The sequence below is a fragment of the Ictidomys tridecemlineatus genome, chromosome 16 (genome assembly GCF_052094955.1).
Source record: "Ictidomys tridecemlineatus isolate mIctTri1 chromosome 16, mIctTri1.hap1, whole genome shotgun sequence".
Lineage (NCBI taxonomy): Eukaryota > Metazoa > Chordata > Mammalia > Rodentia > Sciuridae > Ictidomys > Ictidomys tridecemlineatus.
In genome coordinates, this window is record NC_135492.1 from 41,046,728 (window position 1) to 41,068,198 (window position 21,471).

General features: G+C 37.0%; 1 protein-coding gene across 4 annotated transcripts in view; it reads right to left on the reverse strand.

Annotated features, from left to right (window-relative positions):
- Fancd2 (FA complementation group D2) overlaps nucleotides 1-21,471 on the reverse strand; it is a 92,600-nt gene that overhangs the window by 20,433 nt on the left and 50,696 nt on the right. For all 4 annotated transcript variants that reach the window (XM_078033490.1, XM_078033491.1, XM_021732018.3 and 1 more), the window contains 15 exons: nucleotides 20,431-20,574; nucleotides 18,815-18,949; nucleotides 17,729-17,860; nucleotides 14,842-14,949; nucleotides 12,003-12,112; nucleotides 9,816-9,873; nucleotides 8,687-8,806; nucleotides 8,202-8,275; nucleotides 7,754-7,900; nucleotides 6,968-7,068; nucleotides 6,416-6,531; nucleotides 4,596-4,704; nucleotides 1,986-2,096; nucleotides 1,615-1,727; nucleotides 470-613 (listed from right to left, as the gene is read on the reverse strand). In XM_078033490.1, coding sequence (XP_077889616.1) covers nucleotides 470-613; nucleotides 1,615-1,727; nucleotides 1,986-2,096; nucleotides 4,596-4,704; nucleotides 6,416-6,531; nucleotides 6,968-7,068; nucleotides 7,754-7,900; nucleotides 8,202-8,275; nucleotides 8,687-8,806; nucleotides 9,816-9,873; nucleotides 12,003-12,112; nucleotides 14,842-14,949; nucleotides 17,729-17,860; nucleotides 18,815-18,949; nucleotides 20,431-20,574 — 1,722 coding nt within the window. The remainder of the gene's footprint in view (nucleotides 1-469; nucleotides 614-1,614; nucleotides 1,728-1,985; nucleotides 2,097-4,595; nucleotides 4,705-6,415; nucleotides 6,532-6,967; nucleotides 7,069-7,753; nucleotides 7,901-8,201; nucleotides 8,276-8,686; nucleotides 8,807-9,815; nucleotides 9,874-12,002; nucleotides 12,113-14,841; nucleotides 14,950-17,728; nucleotides 17,861-18,814; nucleotides 18,950-20,430; nucleotides 20,575-21,471) is intronic.

Here is a 21,471-nt window from a genome sequence, read left to right on the forward strand (position 1 = left end):
AACAGGTACTGCTAGTTATCTCTACTTTCTCTATTAGATTATAACCTATCTGAAAGCATCCATCATGCTAAAAGTACTAGTTTACTCCCACTGTCTACATTAGTGGACATTCAACATCCTAAAAAAGTAAACATAGCTTTGACCTCTATAAACCAGAACAGTGCTCCTCTACAAAAGTAAACTAAGTAGTTTATTACCCTAAAGTCAAGAATAACATCATCAGCACAATATTTTATTATAGTCTATAACACCATAGAAGACGAGCACAAATACGCATCGTTATTCTCACATATAAAGGCATTTGAAGTCATCATTCTTTTTCCTTTTTTTCAGTGGTGGGAATTGAACTCAGGGCCTTGCCCACAGCCCTCTAAAAATTTCAATGTCACAGTGTTCTTTTTGAAATAAAAATAGAGCTAGGAATTTTGTGAAAGATGATTAATTTCTAAGATCCCAGTATGTCACTTACTTCTGTGTTCATTTCAGTATCTAAGATGAATTTGGTCACAAGTCCACAATGCAGAATAGAGAAGACCTCAATGTCCACCTCTCGAAAAAATGCACTGTAATTCTGTAGTGACACTGATGTTTTTCCTTCCTTCCCTGTGAGCTCCTGGGAAGAAAGTATCAGCAACCAAGAGAATAAAAAAAAGGTCTTCTGTATTAATCTAACTTTTTTTTTTTTTTTTGGGCAATACTGGGGAACCATTGATACTATCTACCAACACACTACACATTCCTAGCCCCGTATCAATCTAATTTTTAAAGAAGATTCCAAAGTGCAAATACACATTAATTTTATGCAAAAATTTACATTTCCATTACATCATCACCTTCTTTTCACAAAAATCCCTAAATATTCTAAGGCAGAGCACTTAATTTCATGTGGAAATATAAGTCAACACCAAGACTCTTGGTTGGCTTCTGCTTAGGGATAAAATATTAAGCAGATCATGACATTATAATTTGGTAAAGAAAAATATGAGCTTAGGGCTAAGAAGATGATCTGGCTTCAACTCCTAGCTCAAGCACTTACTGTCTAACCTTGGGCAGGTTACTCATCCTCCTTGGGTCTTAGTTGCCTCATGTATTAAATATAGACATTAATACCAACCATAGGAAGATTATTGGAATCATACATAATAAATTACATTAAAAAGTGGTAACTGAAAAACAGAAATAATTGGGTTCCACATGGTTCAGGCAATTTCACAAATACATGAAAACCATTCCATGAATAGTACAAAGTTCTGGTACTAATCAATTACCAGAAACTGTACAAAGCATTTCAAGTTATCTCAATTCATTGAGAAATTGATAATCTGGGGTCAGAATGAGAAAGAGCTTAAGAAATATAATTTTAAAAGACTGACAACTTGATAATTGCTATGAGAGAGAATTCAAGTACCACTGGGGTACAGAACAAGGGAAGTAAAACATGCAAGAAAATAATTAGGGAAAACAACTAAGTGTATGGGAGGCAAGAGGATTTAGAAGTATAATTTGAATTTTGTTATTCAGAGAGTCCTCCAAGGGCTGGGAGAATAAAGCTGGCTCTCTAACGATCTTACTGGGCTGCTGCACACCTTTGTCACACACCCACCACTCCAATACCTTCTCTAGCTGGCTTCTACCAGTTGGCACAGCATCACATTCTGAATTATCCTCTTTTGAAAGTGTGTCAGGGGAGGGTGCTTTGCTGCCATCTGCTTTTCGTTTCCTTCCTCCTTGTGTTTCAAAGAGAAAAAGAAACTCAAGAATCAAAACACATGCTTTGCCAAATTTTTCTGCTCTCAAGAAATAACCTTTGAACACTACCTACAGGTAAAAGAAGTAATTTTATGACCAAATTATAGTACATTTATAAGTCTACTAACAAAGAGGTTTAATTACATCATCTTTCCAATTACTGATGCCTCAATATATAACCTCTTGGGTTAATTCAACATGGCTCAGGTATCGGTAAGACAAAAGAATATACTCACCTATCTTTCCTGTTTTTCTGTTTTTTGCTGAAGCAGCAGAATTGCTATGAGGTATTACATCTAAAGTTTCCAAGTCAAAGTTTGCAAGAGGAGGAACATAGTCCGGGGTGACTGAAATAGAGCAGGCAGAAGCCCAATGTACACCAACCATATATCACCATCCGACATGGGATGCAACCACTCATTTGGCTAAAAACCAATTTCTAAAATTACCAATTGGGGCTGGGGATGTGGCTCAAGCAGTAGCGCGCTCGCCTTGCATGCATGCGGCCCAGGATCGATCCTCAGCACCACATACAAACAAAGATATTGTGTCCGCCGAAAACTAAAAAAATAAATATTAAAAATTCTCTCTCTCTCCCCCCTCTCTATAAAAAATCATTTAAAAAAAAATAAAATTACCAATTATAGCAGTGAATTTTTGTAAGATACATTCAAGTCAACTGATATTGTTTTCATAAGCAAATGGCCAGAGAACTTACAGAAATTATATTACCATGATTGATAATGATCAATTAACATAAAACCATTCTAAATGATGATATAAAATAACCAAACAGATAAGGACTAAAAATAAGCAGACTAACATTTAAAACCTAACAATATTAATAACATTTGATCACACAGCAGTTTGCTTTATACCCTTTTATTTTAGATGAAATTTAAGAAAGGCTTCATATTTTCTTCAGAGAAATCAAGCTAGCACTTCAAAACAACCAGTTTATTTAATAATCAAAAGGTATGAAGAGGTCTTTATACATACATACATTTATTTATTGTGTGTGTGTGGGAGGGGTACTGATGAGGATTGAACCCAGGAATGTTCTGCTAATACACCCTTAGTCCTTTTTATTTTTGAGACAGGGGCTCATTAAGTTGCCCAGGCTACCCTGAGCCTATGAAGTAGCTGAGTTTACAGTCATGCTATCACACCCAGCAAGGTCTTAATCCTTATTCCTGGTTCATGACTATGTTTTTTTTTTTGTTTGTTTGTTTTTTGTTTTTTGAGAGAGAGAGAGAGAGAGAGAGAGAGAGAGAGAGAGAGAGAGAGAGAGAGAGAGGGGGAGGAGAGAGAGAGAGAGAGAGAGGAGAGAGAGAGAGAGAATTTTTTAATATTTATTTTTTAGTTTTCGGTGGACACAACATCTTTGTATGTGGTGCTGAGGATCGAACCCGGGCCGCACGCATGCCAGGCGCGTGCACTACTGTTTGAGTCACATCCCCAGCCCTCATGACTATGTTTAAGAAGGCAAAAGGTCACTGTAAGTTTAACATTCAAAACAGCAAAGTAGCTTGGTACAGTGGTACATGCCTATCTATACTCCCAGCTACTCAGATGCTGACGCTGAAGGATCATAAGTTTGAGGCCAGCCTAGGCAGCTTAGCAAGACTAACATAATAAAATAAATTAAAACTTTAAAAAGAGCTGGGGCCAGGCTGGGGCTATGGCTCAGAGGTAGAGCGCTCACCTGCCATGCATGAGGAGGCACTGGGTTCCATCCTCAGCACCACATAAAAATAAAATGAAGATACTGTATCCACCTATAACTAAAAATAAATATTTAAAAAAGAGAGAGAGAGAGAGAGAGAGAGAGAGAGAGAGAGAGAGAGAGGGAGGGAGGGGGTGGGCTGGGGTGTAACTCAGTAGCAGAGTTCCCCTGGGTTTAATTCCAAGCACTGCAAAAATAAATAAATAAATAGGGGGCTGGGGATGTGGCTCAAGCGGTAGCGCGCTCGCCTTGCATGCGTGCGGCCCGGGTTCGATCCTCAGCACCACATAGCAACAAAGATGTTGTATCCGCCGAGAACTAAAAAATAAATATTAAAAATTCTCTCTCTCTCTCTCTCTCTCTCTCTCTCCTCTCTCACTCTCTCTTTAAAAAATAAATAAATAAATAAATAGGCTTCTTACTTTTTTTTTTTTAATTTTGTTTAGTAGTAGATAGACAAAATACCTTTTTTTTTAAATTTATTTACTTTTATGTGGTGCTAAGGATCAAATCCAGTGCCTCACATGTGCTAGACAGGCATCCTTCCACTGAGCTACAACCCCGGCCCTGGCTTCTTACTCTTGAGAAAGCCCATACTTAGCACTCCTTACTTTCTTAAGTAATTTTCTGCTTATACTTGCAAATAAATAAATAAATTTTAAAGTAGCAAAGTAACTTTAAAATAGCCCAACCAATGTTTTATATAAAATAGTTTTTGGGGCACTACTACAGATTAAACCCAGGGCCTTGCACATGCTAGGCATATAATTTTTTATATTTTATTTCCTTTTATATTTTATTTCCTTAAGCAATAGAATCTCTCAGAGAAAAACAGAAGTACTCATCAAAAATTTTGTTCAGGGCTGGGGCTATAGCTCAGTGGTAGAGCACCCGCCTCACACGTGTGACGCACTGGCTTTGATCCTCAGCCCCACATAAAAATTAATAAAGATATTGTATCCAACTACAACTAAAAAATAAAAATAAAAATTTATTGAGCACACATCCTCTTTGATCTAGAGGTATAGGAAACTGCTGTCACTGAGCCAGGCTCAACAGCTTAGTTCCTTATTTCCTTGCCACTGACCTTACTAGGGCTACCAATATAGGACTTCCTTACCTGCTAAGTACTTTTCCAGAATTTCCTGCAGTTCTACAATGTTCTTTAATCGAGAGAGCACCTTCCCCTTCATCTCAGGTGATGTCTGTCTGCAGAAGGCATTTACAACCTGCAAAATGCAAACTACATTTTCATATTTTGAACTTTTTAGATTTTAATCTTATTTGCATTATTTCCCAGATCTGAAAGATGTCACTAAGCAGCATATCTGTGAATTTAGTCTGTGCTACAGTTTGGATCATGAATATCCCCAAAAGGCTAATGTGGTAGTCAGTCACAGTGGCTCATGACTGTAACACCAGTGAATTGGGAGGTTGAGGCAGGAGAATCACAAGTTGGAAACCAGCCTGGGCAGCTTGGCAAGATCCTAAATAAAAAATGGGTCTGTAGGGCTGGGGTTGTGGCTCAGCATTAGAGCACTTGTCTAGCATGTGCGAGGCACTGGGTTCAATCCTGAGCACCACATAAAAATAAATAAATGTCAAACTGCAACTTAAAAAAAAGAAAAAAAAAAGTTTCTTTAAAGAAAAAAATAGGCCTGCAGATTTGACTCAGTGGTAAAATGCTTCCCTAGTACATGCAAGGCCCTAGGTTCAAGCCTCAGCACTATAAAAAAAAAAAAAAAAAAGAAAAAAAAAAGAAAAGAAAAGAAAGAAAGGGGGAAAAAATAGCTCACATTTCCCCAAGTATGGTGCTATTGGGAAGGGTAGAGCCTTTTAGAGGTGGGGCTTCAGGGAAGGTTCTGTGGACATCAGAGGGTGTGCCTTTGAAGGGACTTATGGGACCGCCGTTTATTCATCTTTTGCTTCCTAGCTATGGGGGGTCCACCACATGCTCCTCATCATAATGTGCTGCACTATCACATGCTCAAAGCAGTGCTGCAACTGAATGGACTGGAATCTCAAAAACTATGAATTAAAATAAACCTTTTCTCAAAGTTAATCCTCTCAAGTATTTTGTTAATAGTGATGGAAAGCTGATTAACAAAGTCAATAATGTAACTATTCTCAACAAAGTGGTAGGAGGAAAATATATCCCTAGGCTAAAATACAAGAAAGATGACTTTTAACCCTAGTTCTACTTTATATTACTTTACAAAAAAAAGTAGAATAGCTAGAGAACACAAATTCTAGTCTTACTCTGCTACTTACTAGCTGTGACCTTGGCTCAATCTAACTTTTCTGAGATTTTATTTCTTCAACCATAAAATACAAATATAGTTGTTGTATGAATTAAATAACATAAAGAAATCATCTCAGCACTTAAACATTTTAATGACTTTGAACTCTGCACATGAAACCCTATGTGTAAAACGAGGTCAAACACCTCTCCTGCCCATATCAAAATAAAACTGTGACAATCAAATTTAAGTTCATTGAAGCGCGCAAACATTCTCTGAAATAAAATGCAAGGGAAAGTCAGTGAGAGGGTAGTAAAGATGTTGCCACTGCTGTCAAACACAAACATGTTCTGAAGGAAGGTAAACTACCAGCACTCATCTCACTTATTCCAAACAACAGCACATGCCTATGCTAGAATAAGCATCATTTCCACAGTGGAGATGTGAAGAGTTCATTCTCAGCAGAGGAGGCTGGGAGGAGGCAAAGCTGGGCTACAAGAGCAAAGTACTTTGATTTAGTGAGTTGAAGAAGTACACAGAGTTGGGGAGTAGTGAGATGTGGGATGTAATACCTAGAGAGGCACACAGGCATTAGTGCTTGGTGGACACTTTTCAGGGAGTCTTATGAGAGCCAAGAAAACAGTTTTGTTTTGAAAAAAACTATGGCCAATAGGTAAAATACCCTAGCAACTCTGCTCACCTCTCGGAACCAGTTGAGGGTAAGAAATATGAGTGAACACATGAAGGAACGCTCCTTGAGAGACATGGACTCCAGCTTCTCTCCAGGCTCCAAGTCAGTAAGGAATATAGGACAGTCTGAAGGAGAAGAAAAAACATTTCCAACACCTTTAGCTTAAACCAAAAAAAATCTGGTTGTGCCCCTGGATTACTAACTTTTCACCTTATTTCATATTTGAGGGTCAAGCTTTGATTCACCTCAAAAAATACTTCCATACTAGTTTCAAAAAAATACTTGGATATTACACAGCAAACAACAAATATAATTAGGAAGTTTCTATAAAAATTATGGACAGAAATACTAGGAGGTAATATGAAACTACAACAACAATTGATCTGTTAACATATGGGATTCCATTCAGACTATTTTGTCTCTGGAATCCCATCATTATTGCTATACCACTCTATGAAGTTAGAAAATTGCTTTCCACATACACTATGTACTGGTCTGGTCCTTGTCTATGTATACCAAAAGGTCACAAAGAAGAAAGGATTTGAGAGCTTTCTCCTATACCTAAGAGACCATCAATCTCCTCCAGGTTTCCATTATGTTGTCTTGCCACACAAAGTCTCAATAACCGGAAATGGGGAGCCAGGCACAACGGAGACACCAATCTGGGAAAGAAAAATCCATTGCTAGAACACACTCAATAGTCACAGTTATGTTAGTTCAAGCCTATTAGGAGCTCAAGTTTATAATTAGAAAGTATGCCCACAATAAATGTCTACTTTTATAACAAATGGCAAGAAACAAAGGGCAAGAATGCTCAGCAAACAATCACCTAAATTATAGGAAGGTGAAGAGTATGTGGAATGAACGTGAAGCAGAACTGAGATCAAGGAAGGTGTGACAGAGACAGAGGTAGCCAAGAATATTCATGAGAGGAAAGAAAGAAGTAATGAACATAAGAAAAAATAGCCTCACAGAACATCTGTTGGCTCTCAGAGAGCAATACAAATCTCAACTCTAGGGTCCAAGGAAAAAAAAAACAAGAACTCTGTTTCAGTCTCTCTATTCCCTCCAAATACCATCTCTTTTGGAATAAAGTCTTTTTTAAAAAATATTTTATTTTTTAGTTATAGATGGACATAATAACTGTTATTTATTTTTATGTGGTGCTGAGGATTGAACCTGGTAGCACATAAGTGTGAGGCAAGTGCTCCACCACTGAGCTAAAATCCCAGCCCCTTGGAATCAAGTTTTTTGACTCAAGTTTTCCTCAGATGGAAAGAACTATGGGCATTTCCTATAAACATTCAAAATATCAACAGAGTTATAGAAAAGAATACTTGTACTGACTTTTTGCCTGGTTCCTGTGAAGTCATTTGACTTCCCTCTTTTTCAAATTCCTGAGAAAATAGCAGTGGCAGGAGGTTGATGACGATCCCATCACGAGTATCATATTCTTCCAGCCCATAGAGAGCTTTCACAGGAAACGGAAAGTCACTGTGAAGAGAACCCAAAAGCTGATGCTCAAGCTCAGGATTAAGTAAGGTTATAAGAGAAACCACTAGAACAAGCCAATTTCAAACAAAAGTATTATGGAGAAAAGTTAGAAATGGGGAATAGAACAAGTGGGCAATCTTAGCAATTCTGGAGTTGGGGGTGCAGGAGTGTTGGGGGCTTGGAGGAAAGAAACAGAGGGAGTGGGCAGATTTGGCTGAGATCAAGGGTATTCTGAAGTTTGCAACAGTTACTGATTGAACTGAGGCAACTTCTTTACCACTACTACCAAACCAGTACTTACCCTTCTGGAATAACACAGAAGTCCACCACAAAGGCATCTTGGAAATCATTAAAGACAGTTGGTCCAATCCATTCCTTCAGGAAACAAAAAAGAGACAGTAGTTCAGGATGTACTTGTGATAGAGATGTACTCGCCCTAGACAAATGATTGTTAACCTTTCTAAGCCTCAGTTCCTCATTTCTAAAAAGGAGAAAGTAGGAAAGAGAGAATGCATAGAAAGTGCTTAGCTGAGTACTTGGCATAGAATAGGGCTCTCAAACAAATGATGTCTATCAACACCTCCATCAACTCTCCTCCTTCTCCTCCTCTTCATAACTATTATCATGAGAAGGAGGCATCAGAGGAGAGCCCTGAAACAGGGAAGGGTAGAACAGCCTTTCCAACTAAAATGTGGGAGAAATCGCAGGATAATCTATTTTCACACTGTAACAGACAGAACTTGAGGCTCTCATGCTTTACTGATTTAAGAAAAGTCACAGCCTTACCAAGGTTTCTGGAGTTAGTTTCCCTTCTTGGATTAGGTTGGCAAACTCATCATAATAAAGTCCAGAGGCCCGAGGAGACTGCTCACTACAGGAATGAACCAACTGCAGCAAGGAGGTCACCTGGAGTGGTGGAAGAGAATGAATGCTTCACCCCTCCCTAAGCTCCATTTGCTCCATTCAATATCAAGCTCCTTCCAACATTAATGGTAAAGCTCTACCTCTCACTTGAGGTTTTCCTGAGCCTCCCGACTAGTCTTGTCTCTATCTAGCCACATGCTTTCTCTAATATATAAGACATATGCAGTCTCATTAATTTTTTCTAAAGCAAAAGCTACAATTATTTCAATTCTATGCTAAGAATACTTAAGGATTACCTCTGCTTAAAAAGTAAAATAAAAAAATATCTGTCCGATATTCACTTCCCTATGTTTTCTATCTCTGAACTAGCTTATTTTTTTATATACCTTTTTATTTATTTGTTTATTTATTTTTATGTGGTGTTGGGAATTGAACCCAATTCCTCACATGGGCTAGGCAAGTCTCTACCACTGAACTATAACCATGGCTCCCTCTGAATTAGATTTAAGCCCAACTTTCCCATTGTACACTTATTATCTCCTATACTCCAACCAACCTGCAACTCTTTTTCATTTTTGGCTATGCTGGGGATGGAACCCAGGGCCTTGCACACACCAGGTAAATGATCTAACACGGAACCACCCTGCTACTCTTTAAACATGGTTCATTGTTCTTGGTAAGAATTTATAGTTTAGGGGCTGGGGTTGTGGCTCAGTAGTAGAGTGCTCGTCTAACATATGAAAGGCCCTGGGTTCAATCCTCAGCACCACGTAAAAATAAATAAATTAACTAAATGAATGAATAAAGGCATTGTGTCCAACTACAACTAAAAAAATTTTTTTTTAATTTATAGTTTAATTAGAGATTAAACAGATATAGAAATAGGGTCTATCAATAGATTCTAAGTATGCCGATAATGGTAAACATCATAAGAGGTATAAGTTCAGGAAATCAAATTATTAAAAACAAGTACTCTTTCTAGTGAACTGACAGTAATGAGAAACAATTCCTATTACTCATAAATATATTTGACTATACTGCACAAACTCACCTGTGTACACTGCTCATTGTTCAGGTCATCTCTCCTTTGGATCAAAGCAGATATAATTCTAGAAACAAGAATTTTGGTTTCATTTTGTAAAATTTTATTTATTTATAAGTTTAAGAACCCTGCCTTCCCTGAGGCAGAAGGCATGGAGGAGGCATGGAGGAGTAATATTTTGTCCACAAAAATGTGGATTAGAGCAAAGGTTAGCTATCTAATATATATATATATATATATATTTTTTTTAAAATTTTTAATATTTATTTTTCAGTTTTCAGTGGACACAACATCTTTGTTGGTATGTGGCGCTGAGGCTCGAACCCGGGCTGCACGCATGCCAGTCGAGCGCGCTACTGCTTGAGCCACATCCCCAGCCCCTCTAATATATATTTTTATGATTTTTATTTTGTTTTGGCTTGGGGTGTGGAAGGCAGTCTCACTATGTTGCCCAGATTGGTCTTAAACTTCTGGGCTTACGTAATCCTCCTGTCTCTGTTCCCCAAGTGCTAAGACCTTGGTAGGTGCCAACACACCCAGCTCATACATTTTTTTAAGGGCACAACAAATTAGTAAAAATAATACAAATAAGTGCAAGTACTTTTTTTTCTCTTTAGATTGGATCTACCTATGTTGACTCGGGCTGGCCTCTTGAACCCCTGGCCTGAAGTGATCCTCCTGTCTCAGCCTTCTGGGTAGCTGGAACTATGATGTGAACCACCATGCCTGCTTAAGGCAAACACTTCTTAAGTGTACACTATATGCTGGACACTGCTCTAACCTCTTAATACATTCAGTAACTATGAACTTAATACTATCATTGTCCTCATTTAACAGATGTGAGGTAACTTGCCCAAGATCATTCAGCTAGTACACAAAGAAGATTTGACTCCAGGCAAGCAGTGTGGCTTCAGTGAATAAATTCTTAACCAATACACAATGCGGCCTCTTCAGATTATTAATGCTGATTCTAAGGATGTATCCTGGGGTCTTGGGAATTTCTGATAAATAATTCCAAAAAGCATGAATTAAACTAATGTCAGTTTGAAATGGCAACACTGTTATCAAACCCCAAATCCAACGTGACTTTAGATGTTACAATCCGGGAGTAAAAAGGGAGGAAATCTACAAGGAAGACCTTATTCATACCAAACATGAAGTTTTAGACAGAATTAACACAGCAATGTAGACCTGCACTATTCACTGCCTACATGAGGAGCAAATACAGAAAAAAATACATTGCAGGAAGATCAAATTTCTCCTTTTTTTTTTTTTTAAATGAAAGGCTTCTAGAACTGTATCTCTGGGCAATTTCGAGGTGTTTTTTTTTTTTTTGAAGATGGGTAGCATGACTTTATTTATTTATGTGGTGCTAAGAATCAAAGACAATGTTTCACCCATGCTAGGCAAGAGCCCTACCACTGAGCTTAAGTCCCAGCCCAATTCCTAGTTTTTAACCAACAAAATATAATGACTTTGATCACAATTCTGTAAATACTATATATGGTATACATAGTCAAGATTAGAAGGGAAGATAGAAAAGTAGCAAAAGACATTAGTTAACTTCTCTTATGACTCCCCCGACCCCCAGTACTGAAGCATGAAACCGGGGCACCATACCACTAAGCTATTTCTGCAGCCCTTTTAATTAATTAATTTTTAGTTGTTGATGGACCTTTATTTTATTCATTTATTTATATGCGATGCTGAGAAGCAAACCCAGTGCCTCGCTCTACCACTGAGCCACATCCCCAGTCCACTTTAATTTTTTTTTTTTTTTGGTACTGGAAATTGAACTCAGGAGCACTCAACCACTGAGGACATCCTCAACCCTATTTTTGTATTTTTATTTAGAAATAGGGTCTCACTGAGTTGCTAAACACCTCACTATTGCTGAGGTTGGCTTTGAACTCATGATCCTTCTGATTCAGCCTCCCAAGCCACTGGGATCACAGGTGTGTGCCATCATGCCTGGCTCTCCCTTTAATATTTTGAGACAGGATCTCACTAAGTTGCCCAGGCTAGCCTTGCCTTTCCTCAGCCTCCAAGTAGCTAGAATTATAGGTGTACAATACTGCACCTGGTTTCTATCAGCTTTAATGTCTACTGTTAAAGCACAAAGTAACATTTTATTTTCTAAGGCAGCAACTTGATTGATGGATCTTGAGACACATAAGTCAGAATCTTCACGCATACCTGTCTGTTGCCATGACACCAGCCATGGTGATAGCACCAATAATACCAATAAGTTTATACTTAAATATGGTGCTAGAGAGCTGCTTTCGTACCACCAGATGCATGTCATCCTGCAATGAGAGAAAGATGGAGAAAGATGAAGATGCTGGAATGGCACAGCAAAAGAATCTATGGATGCTGAGCTTAAAAGAAAACTAGAGTAGGAAGGGTTCTGTCATTTACTATGTGATCTTCAGCAAATTGTTTCATCTTTCTGAGTCTCAAATTTTTCCTCTATAAAATGGAAAACATTGCTTTAAGGATTAGAGACAAATTATAAAAAATTTCTAGAACATTGCCTGGCACATGATAGACTTTCAATAACAAACTGTTGTTATCATCATGGTGGATGTTCTATATGGTTATGTCCCTGTTCCTGGCTTCCTCAAAATATTATAAATCACCAAATGACCCAGCAATTCTATTCCTAGGTATACATCCAAAAATAGAAACTAAAACAAATGTATACCAATGTTCATAATAGCATTATTCAAATAGCCAGAGGTAGAAACCACCCAAGTGTCCATCAATAAATGAAACAAACTGTGGTATATATAAAATTGATTATACAGCTATAATAAACAGTTAATTCTGGGGGCTGGTGTTGTGGCTCAGTGATAGAGTGTTTGCCTAGCTCATGTGAGCCCTAGGTTCGATCCTTAGAACCACACAAAAATAAATAAATAAAATAAAGGTATTGTGTCCAACAACAACCAAAACATAAATATTAAAAAAAAAGAGTGAGTCTTGACATATCCTACTACATAGACAAACCTTTAAGACATTATACCAAGTGAAATAAGCCAGACACATAAAGACAAAATATTGTATGATTCCACTTATAAGAGGTATCTGGAATAGACAAATCCATAGACAGTGGTTTAGAGATTAGTAGGTGCTGAGAGCAGGGAAATATAACACATTTTGATCATTTCCATCCCCATTAGCCCCCTTCCCCTCCCTGCTCCCTTTCTACCTTCTCTAATCAGACTCCCTTCTACTTTCATGATCTTTTTAAAATTTTCCCCTATATTCCACAGGAGAAAAAACATTCAATACTTGTCTTTCTGAGCCAGGCAATGTTCTAGAAATTTTTTATAATTTGTCTCCAAACCTTAAAGCAATCTTTTTCATTTTAGAGGAAAAATTTGAAACTCAGAGAGATGAAACAATTTGCTGAAGATCACACAGTAAATGATAGAACCCTTCCTGGTCTAGTTTTTTTTTTTTTTTTTTTTTTAACCCAGCACCCATAGATTCTTTTGCTGTGCCATTCCAGCATCTTCTCCTTTCTCTGGCTTATTTGCCCTATCATGATGATCTCATGCCACTAAATTATTCACCTAAAAACTGTTAAAATGGTAAATTTTATGTTAAGTATATTTTACTAATTTAAAAATAATGAAGGGATTTGGCAGTAGAGTGCTTGCCTAACACATGTGAGGCCTTGGGTTCAATCCTCAGCACCATATAAAAATAAATAAAATAAAGATATTGTGTCCAACTACAACTAAAAAATAAATATATATAAAATAGAATCAATACCTTATAAAAAATTAAAATAATGAAGTAGTTTTACATCATTGATAATGAAGCAATCTCCAATAGTCTTCTAAATGCAAAAAGCAAAGACATAGAATAAGAGGAGGGAGGGGAAGACCACAGATAAACACAAATTTGTAAATGCTCAGAACTCTCAGAAAGATATAAATAGGGATACTGTCATGAGAAAGACAATTCAAACGCCTAGAATACTGGGGGAGATGGAGTTATTTTTCACTATATATCTTCTATACATTTTGGGGTTTTTTAAAATTTTTTTTTGTAGTTGTAAATGCACAGAATTTATTTTAATTTTTATGTGGTGCTAAGGATCAAACCCAGTGCCTCACACATGCTAGGCAAGTGCTTTATCACTGAGCTACAGCCCCAGCCCCCTTCTATACATCTTGAAATTTGTATCACATGTATATATTATCTTGCCAAAATATTTTTTTAATTAAGAAAGCACTGGTTGTTCAATCTATAGTCCAATACAGATTACCACCACAAGGTGGCACTAAAGATACAAAATCACTAGGAGTTACAATTCCAACCTAACTGCTCTTAATTTTTCTATATATATATATATATTTTTTTTCTATATATATATAGAGAAATTTTTCTATATATATATATATATATATATATATATATATATATATAGAGAGAGAGAGAGAGAGAGAGAGAGGAGTGGGGGGAGGGGGAGGGAGAGGGAAAGAGAGAGTTAGTTTTTTTTTTTAAGAAGAAAAAATCTCTAAAACACTCAAAATAGAACCTGAATAGCTTTTTTCTTTTTTTTGGTACTAGGGATTGAACTCAGGAGCACTCGACCACTAAGCCACATCCCCAACCCTATTTTGTATTTTATTTAGAGACAGGGTCTCACTGAGTTGCTTAGCGCCTTGCCACTGTTGAGGCTGGCTTTGAACTCATGATCCTCCTGTCTCAGCCTCCTGAGCCACTGGAATTACCGGCATGCACCACCATGCCTGGCCTAAACAGCTTTTCTTTCTTGATTTTACCAACCCATCTTTACTCCAAAAGACCAAGTTTCTCCAAGACATAAGATCCAATCTACCAAGCACCTCAGTGCCTGGCAATCAGTAGGCACTTAATGCTAATGGTAAGAAAAGAATGAAAAATTCGGGACTGTCACTATGTATTCTCTTTTACATCACTACTGAACAGTTTAGAGTGATTTGCCTAGCAAAATTTTAATAAAGAAGTAAAGATTCTTTCTTAACACACAAACTCTTACCTGAATGTGGCTGCTAGCTTCGTGTTTGCTAAATGCCAACACGCTAAGAATATAGAAGAGTTTTCGTATTTGCTGAGGGGACATATTATCCAGATAATCTAAAATACCCTGTGATGGGAGTAAAATAACAGTGAGTTTAGTGACTAACATTTTTTTCTCTTTAAATCAGAAACTTAAAATCCTTGTAAGAAACATAAACATATAGCACAACAGCTATTCACAAAAAGCTTAACTTGTGAACACTATGCTCAGAACCTAAAGATTTCATATTCTGAACGTAAGCTAAAGGGCTTATGAAGCTTTGTAAGCCCATCTTATTATCAGAGACTAGGAAGCACCACCAGGAAAGATAAAGTCTCCATACTCTTGAGTCTGGCATATTTGCCCTTATCACGTTGGCTTCTGAACTCTGAATCAGGGCTTTCAACACCTCTGCTTTGTCTTCCTAGTACACCTCTGACTTCACTGTATTCTTTATTTCCACTCTTCCTTTTTTTTTCTCAGTGAAAACAATATTCCACCAAAAGTTGTCTCCAATCCTACTCCTTATGATGTCATCCCTTTCCAGTTTCTACTCCATGAATTATTTATCCTGTCTCTGCAGATCTGGAGGAGGTCACCAGGAAACTGTACTTTTTGACCTTGGGCAACACCTCAGTTTTCTGTTATAAAGGGATAACAGAAGGCCTTTCAAAGGTGGCCTGAGGATGACGTAGTACTAGCTTTATAAATTTTCAACTAATTAATTAAAGAATATTTTCTATTTCTTCCTTTCTATTGAATCCTTATTTTGGTCCACAAGTTATCTCAAACCTCATCACCTAAATATATCTCCCTTGTTTTTCTCTCAAGCTACTCTCTCCCCCCCTTAAGTTTTCTCAAATGTTGACTCCATACCCCCAAGTTACTGCTCGTTATTCAAGTAACACTCTTTTGACAAAGGTTACCAGAGATAGCTTAACTGACCAAGAAAATGGCTTCTTATCGATCTTCATTCTCTATACCATCCAACACTATAGAAAATCCATGAGTCTTGAAGCTCCCTTTCACCTAGGCTTTTTTTTTTTTAATATTTATTTTTTAGTTTTAGGTGGACCCATATCTTTATTTTACACTTATGTGGTGCTGAGGATCAAACCCAGTGGCTCGTTCATGCTAGGTGAGCACTCTACCACTGAGCCACAACCTTAGCCCCTCAACTGAGCTTTTACTACCTGACATCCTGCTAGTTCATTTTATTCACCTTGTTTTCTCATTCTCCTTGCATGGACATTTGCTCTAGTCTACCACTTTAATGTTCTCAAAATTTCTGCATTCTCCGGGCTTCCGCCTCAAAAGCTGTCTCACTTTAACTCACACCTGTATGGTTATTGATATATGCACATTCAAACTAAACCCTCCTCCACACATGTCCCCTAGGCTCCAAACCAGAATTTCCAACTTTCCATAATCAGGTACATATGGAGATAACAAACTGAATTCATTATCCTTTCTGCAGAAGATGCACTCTCTTCCGGCTCTTCTCAGCTCAGGAAATTGACAGCCAATCATATAGTTTTCTAAGATACAAAATTTGGACCTAATTCTCTGTTCCTCATTTGTTAAATATTCCTGATAATCATATGGATGGTAACACTAACTTGTCTTTAAAAGCAAATCATTCCCTCTCTTTTCTTATTCTCACTCCTTTGGACCATTTCAGTGGTCTCCAATCCAACCACAATATGTGATTAGGTCAACTTCTTATAAAAATCTTTATTAGCAAGCCAGGAATGGTGGTGGACAGCTATAATCAAAGCTACTCATGAGGCTAAGGAGGATCTCAAGTTCAAAGCCAGCCAGGTCAATTTAGTGAGACTCTGCCTCAAAATAAAATAAAAAGTGCTGAGAATGCAGCTCAGTGGTAAAGTGCTCACCTAGCATGTGTGAGACTCGAGTTCAATCCCCAATTCTTAAAAAAAAAAAAAAAAAAAAAAGTCGGTACTGGCTCCCTATTGTTTATAAAATCAAACTGAAACTCCTTAGCATGATTTGTTTGCTTGATTCTTACAGTACAGGGCTCGAACCCAGGGGTGCTCTACTACTGTACATCCCCAGCCCTTTTTGATTCAGGGTCTCACTAAATTGCCCGGGCTGCCTTTGAACTTATAATCCTCCTGTCTCAGTCTCCCAAACAAGTGGGATTACAGGAATGCACCACCACATCCAGTGTTAGCATGGTTTTGATACCCTCTATACCTGGCCCTGTCCTATGTCCTACCAGTCTCAATTCCTAACACTTCCTGCCATACCCTACTCTATATCCATGCTTTTCCACTTATCATCACTCAGACACACATGGACTTAGGCACTACTTTGCTTCTGCTCACACTGTTCTCTTCCAGAACTCACTCCTTCCTTCCTTCCTCTTGGAGTCTTTCCTTTCTTTAAAAAAACAAACAAACAAACAACAACAACAAAAAAAAACACCTCACTCAAATGGTAGCCCCTCTTTGAAGGCTTTTCCAGCTTTGCAAACCAAGTTTAATTATTCCTTCTCTGTTATACCTATAGCAATTTCTCTTCATTACAGACTTCATCATTTCTATTTCAGTGACTTGCTTATGTGTCTTAATCTCTATCATCAAGGGCAAAGATCTTTACATCCAGAGCACCCAGAACAGTGTGGCACATAGTTAAGTATTAAGAAGTTTTACTGAATGAATATGTAAGTGATGAGTCATTTTTTCCTATTATTGGCCCATCAATGTACTTCCTTCCACCCATTATAATGCTCAGAATCTAAAGAATGTAAAATAAATGACTACTAACAGACATCAGATTACTCTCAAACACATTCAACAAAGAAAAATTATTCAATACATACAACAAAAGAGCCAAGACATACCTTTACAAAGACAGCATTCAGTCTCATAGCAGATGGGTTTAATCTTATCAACTCAAGGAGGACATCCAATGCAGTATCAACTTCCGTTTCATTCCCACTGCAGACATGGGTCACTAGGGCACCAACTGCTTCCTGTACAATGCAGAGAGAGTCAATAGGACAGGGTGGGGAAAAAAAAATATGGCACCGTCTATCGAAAGGGGTTCATGCTCAAGAACTTCCAGGTTCTCCTTTGATAAAATCACAACTCACCTGATCTTATTATTTATTATCTAATTTTCATTGTCATTGGCTTCAGACAATGGAACTTCACTCCCATCCCATCTTAACCTATTTCCCACAATTTATCAGTGAACACTATCTCAGCCCTCCTGATTTTGATCCTTGGTGTATCTTTCTTTCTCTTTCCCATATGAGTTGAATTTTACTCCTAAAGTTAAGGTTGGACATCATCTGTTGAAATTTCTTGAAAAGATGGCACTCAAGGAGGTAAAAGTTTTATAGATTTTCTTTTTTGGAGAAGAGGAGGGTACCAGGGATTGAAATCAGGGGCACTCAACCACTGAGCCACATCCCCAGCCCTTTTTTGTATTTTAGAGACAGCATCTTGGTGAGCTACTTAGCTTTCATAATTACTCTCCACAAGTATAGCCCTCCCTCTGGATATGCACTATTAAATTTTGTGTCTCGTGTTCATGGGGACAGTGTTAGAACTTAAGTATTTCTCATTTATTTTTTACTATACTTATTTTTAAGGGACAACTCTAGGATCAAACGGAGTTTATTATTTAAAGCTAAGTTTGTCATCCCTGTACTGGGAAAACTACCTAAAAACCCAACCCATTCAACCATGTCTATCTGAAGTAGAATGAATTTGGACTTTAATTTTAGACCTAAAGAATTCTGAAGCTCACAAGATACCCCACATCAGACTCCTCATTTTAAGACGGGGAACAGAATTTACCTTTCCTAAAGTCCAGTTTTTAATGCTTTCCAACTGAAGAAACAAACATTAAATCACATGCAATTCACTCAGAATTCTTTCATTCTCTTACCTCCTTAACCAAAATAAATATTTCAACATACCTGCTGGCAGTAAGTGTCAAAAAACTTAAATGAGTATTTGTATAAGAGACTGCCAAACAAAATTATATTTTGATCTTGAGAGTGGAACAAACTCTGAGCCAGTAATAGAATGGATGGACAAATATCCTTCAGAACCTGAAAAAGCAAAGAATAAACAGAAAACAAACTATGGGAAAAACTAATTATTAGAAATAATTAGTTATTATTTAATAATTAATAAAATAATTATTAGAAATAATGGTTATTTCTAAGAGTTGCTATTAACCACTAGTATCTCTTAAGAAAATATCCCTTTTGGTTGGGCATGGTAGCACACACTGACTTGGGAAGAGGATTCCAAGTTCAAGGCTAGCCTGGGAAATTTAGTGAGACCCTTTGTCAAAAAAAAAAAGAAAAGGCTAGGGATAACTTATAACTCAGTGGTAGACTGCTTGTCTTACATGTGTGAGGTCCTAGATTTGATCCCCAGTACTCCACAAAATACATAACATAATAATACAAACATTAAACCCATTTTCTATATAAAATCTTAAGACGCAACTACATATTTTTGTTAATTCCTAAGCCAAACCCTTCTAATATTTAGCTAGCAAAACACTACTCCCAGCTTCTGAAATTCCAGTTTGAATGGTTCACATTTTGATAAGAATCATCACCTGTGGTTCTCAATGTCAAATGTTCAAACACAAATGGATCAACAGATCCATATTTACATCTCTACTAGCATTCTTCTGGTTCCTATTTTTTTCAAGGTTTTTACAAACATCTTTGGACAAGATTTTATAAGGCCAATTTACCAAAGCTGCAAGTTGCAGAGAACCAGACAAGTAAAATGACAAATGCAAAATTAAGATTAAAAAGTCTCTGGGGCTGAGGTTGTAGTTCAGTGATAGAGCACTTGTCTAGCATGTGTGAGGCACTAGGTTCGATTCTCAGCACCACATATGAACAAATAAATAAGTAAAGGTCGATAACTGAAAAATATTTAAAAAAAAAAAGATTCAAAAGTCTCAATAATGAGATGACAGGCAGCTGTAGAAGACTTTTATCTTAGATTAAAAATCAACTTATAGGGCAGAATTAGAAGACCTGAATTAAAATAATTCCTATAAAAGAACTGAATTTAAGTCAGTTAAAATTACTTTTAATTTCATGAAAATCAATCTTAAAGAAAAAAAAAAAAACCTTAGATTTGTTTACTAAGACGATAATGTCTCAATCAAGGTAATAATCCTATTTTGTGGGCTGGGATGTAGCTCAAGTGGTAGCGCGCTCGCCTGGCATGCATGCGGCCCGGGTTCGATCCTCAGCATTACATACAAAGATGTTGTGTCCACCAAAAACTAAAAATAAATATTAAAAAAAATAAATAAAAAATAATCCTATTTTGTTGGATTTTTCCCTTAAGTACTGGGGATTGAACCCAGGGCCTTGTGAATGCTAGGCAAGCATTCTACCACTGAGCTATGCCCTCAGACCTCTCACATGTTTTAAAATGTTGGAACTCCTTCTGAAAAATAAACACTCAGCAAAGATATTAGGAATTCTACACTGGATAGGAACAGTTACCTCTCTCTATATGTCAGACTAATATTGCCAAACTTTCTGACACTTACCACATAATGAATACAGAAAGTACTCTCGAGCAAGTCTTCTTGAATGGAGCCAGATCGAATCTTGTTTTTTACCACCCTCTCAATGTTCTTCTTTGCCTGAGTATTAGTGCTATAAATGATGAAAATCATTGCCAGGTCGAAACTCTATTGATAAGTACACAACAGATGAAAATAGTTAGTAAATCAGTACATTTACTACAATAAAAGAGTGGCTCTCAATATTTTCCCATTAAAACTCAGAATAGATATATTTACTTTTTCAACATACTCCCATGGGAGTGCCTCAATTTTCACAAAAGCCAGAAATATTTTTCAAAGAAATAAAGTGCCGTGATTATTAACCTCTGGTATGTCTTAAAAACACATCAGAACATAAGTGAAAGTGATATTATCAAAGAAGTAATTTTGAACATCTTCACATTTATCAAAAGAAAAAGATCAAATCACTTGCCAATTCCAGAATATATTTTCATCATTAAAAAAACTGTTTTGTGGGCTGGGGTTGTGTCTCAATGGTAGAGTGCTTACCAAGCATGAGAAAGACACTGGGTTCAATCCTTAGTACCACATAAAAATAAGTAAATAAAATAAAGGTATTATGTCCACCTACAACTAAAAAACTATTTTTTAAAAAATATTATTTTCAGTCTTTTATTCCATATCAGAAAAGCTTTTAAGATAGTCTTTCAAAAACAACTGAATAGTCTAACAAAAATCCCACAGAACAAAACAGATTCCAACTAAAAAAAAAAAAAAAAGCTTTAGAGAGATCAAATCAGTAGGTAAGAAACTCAATCATCTGGCTTCTAGAAATAAGAGAAAGACCATTACCAGATCTTGACAGTGGGAAGACTTTGATCTACTCAGGACTACATGGATAAAGTAAAACACAAAATGCCATCATCTCAACAATTCCACCAGGTAGGAGAAAGAAAGGGTTATCAGACAAAGCAGGGATAGGACTGACTCAAGTAGAGATGTCACTTTCTTTGACTACAACTTATGTTCGAAATGTCCAGATTTCTCTTTCTGGATACTATA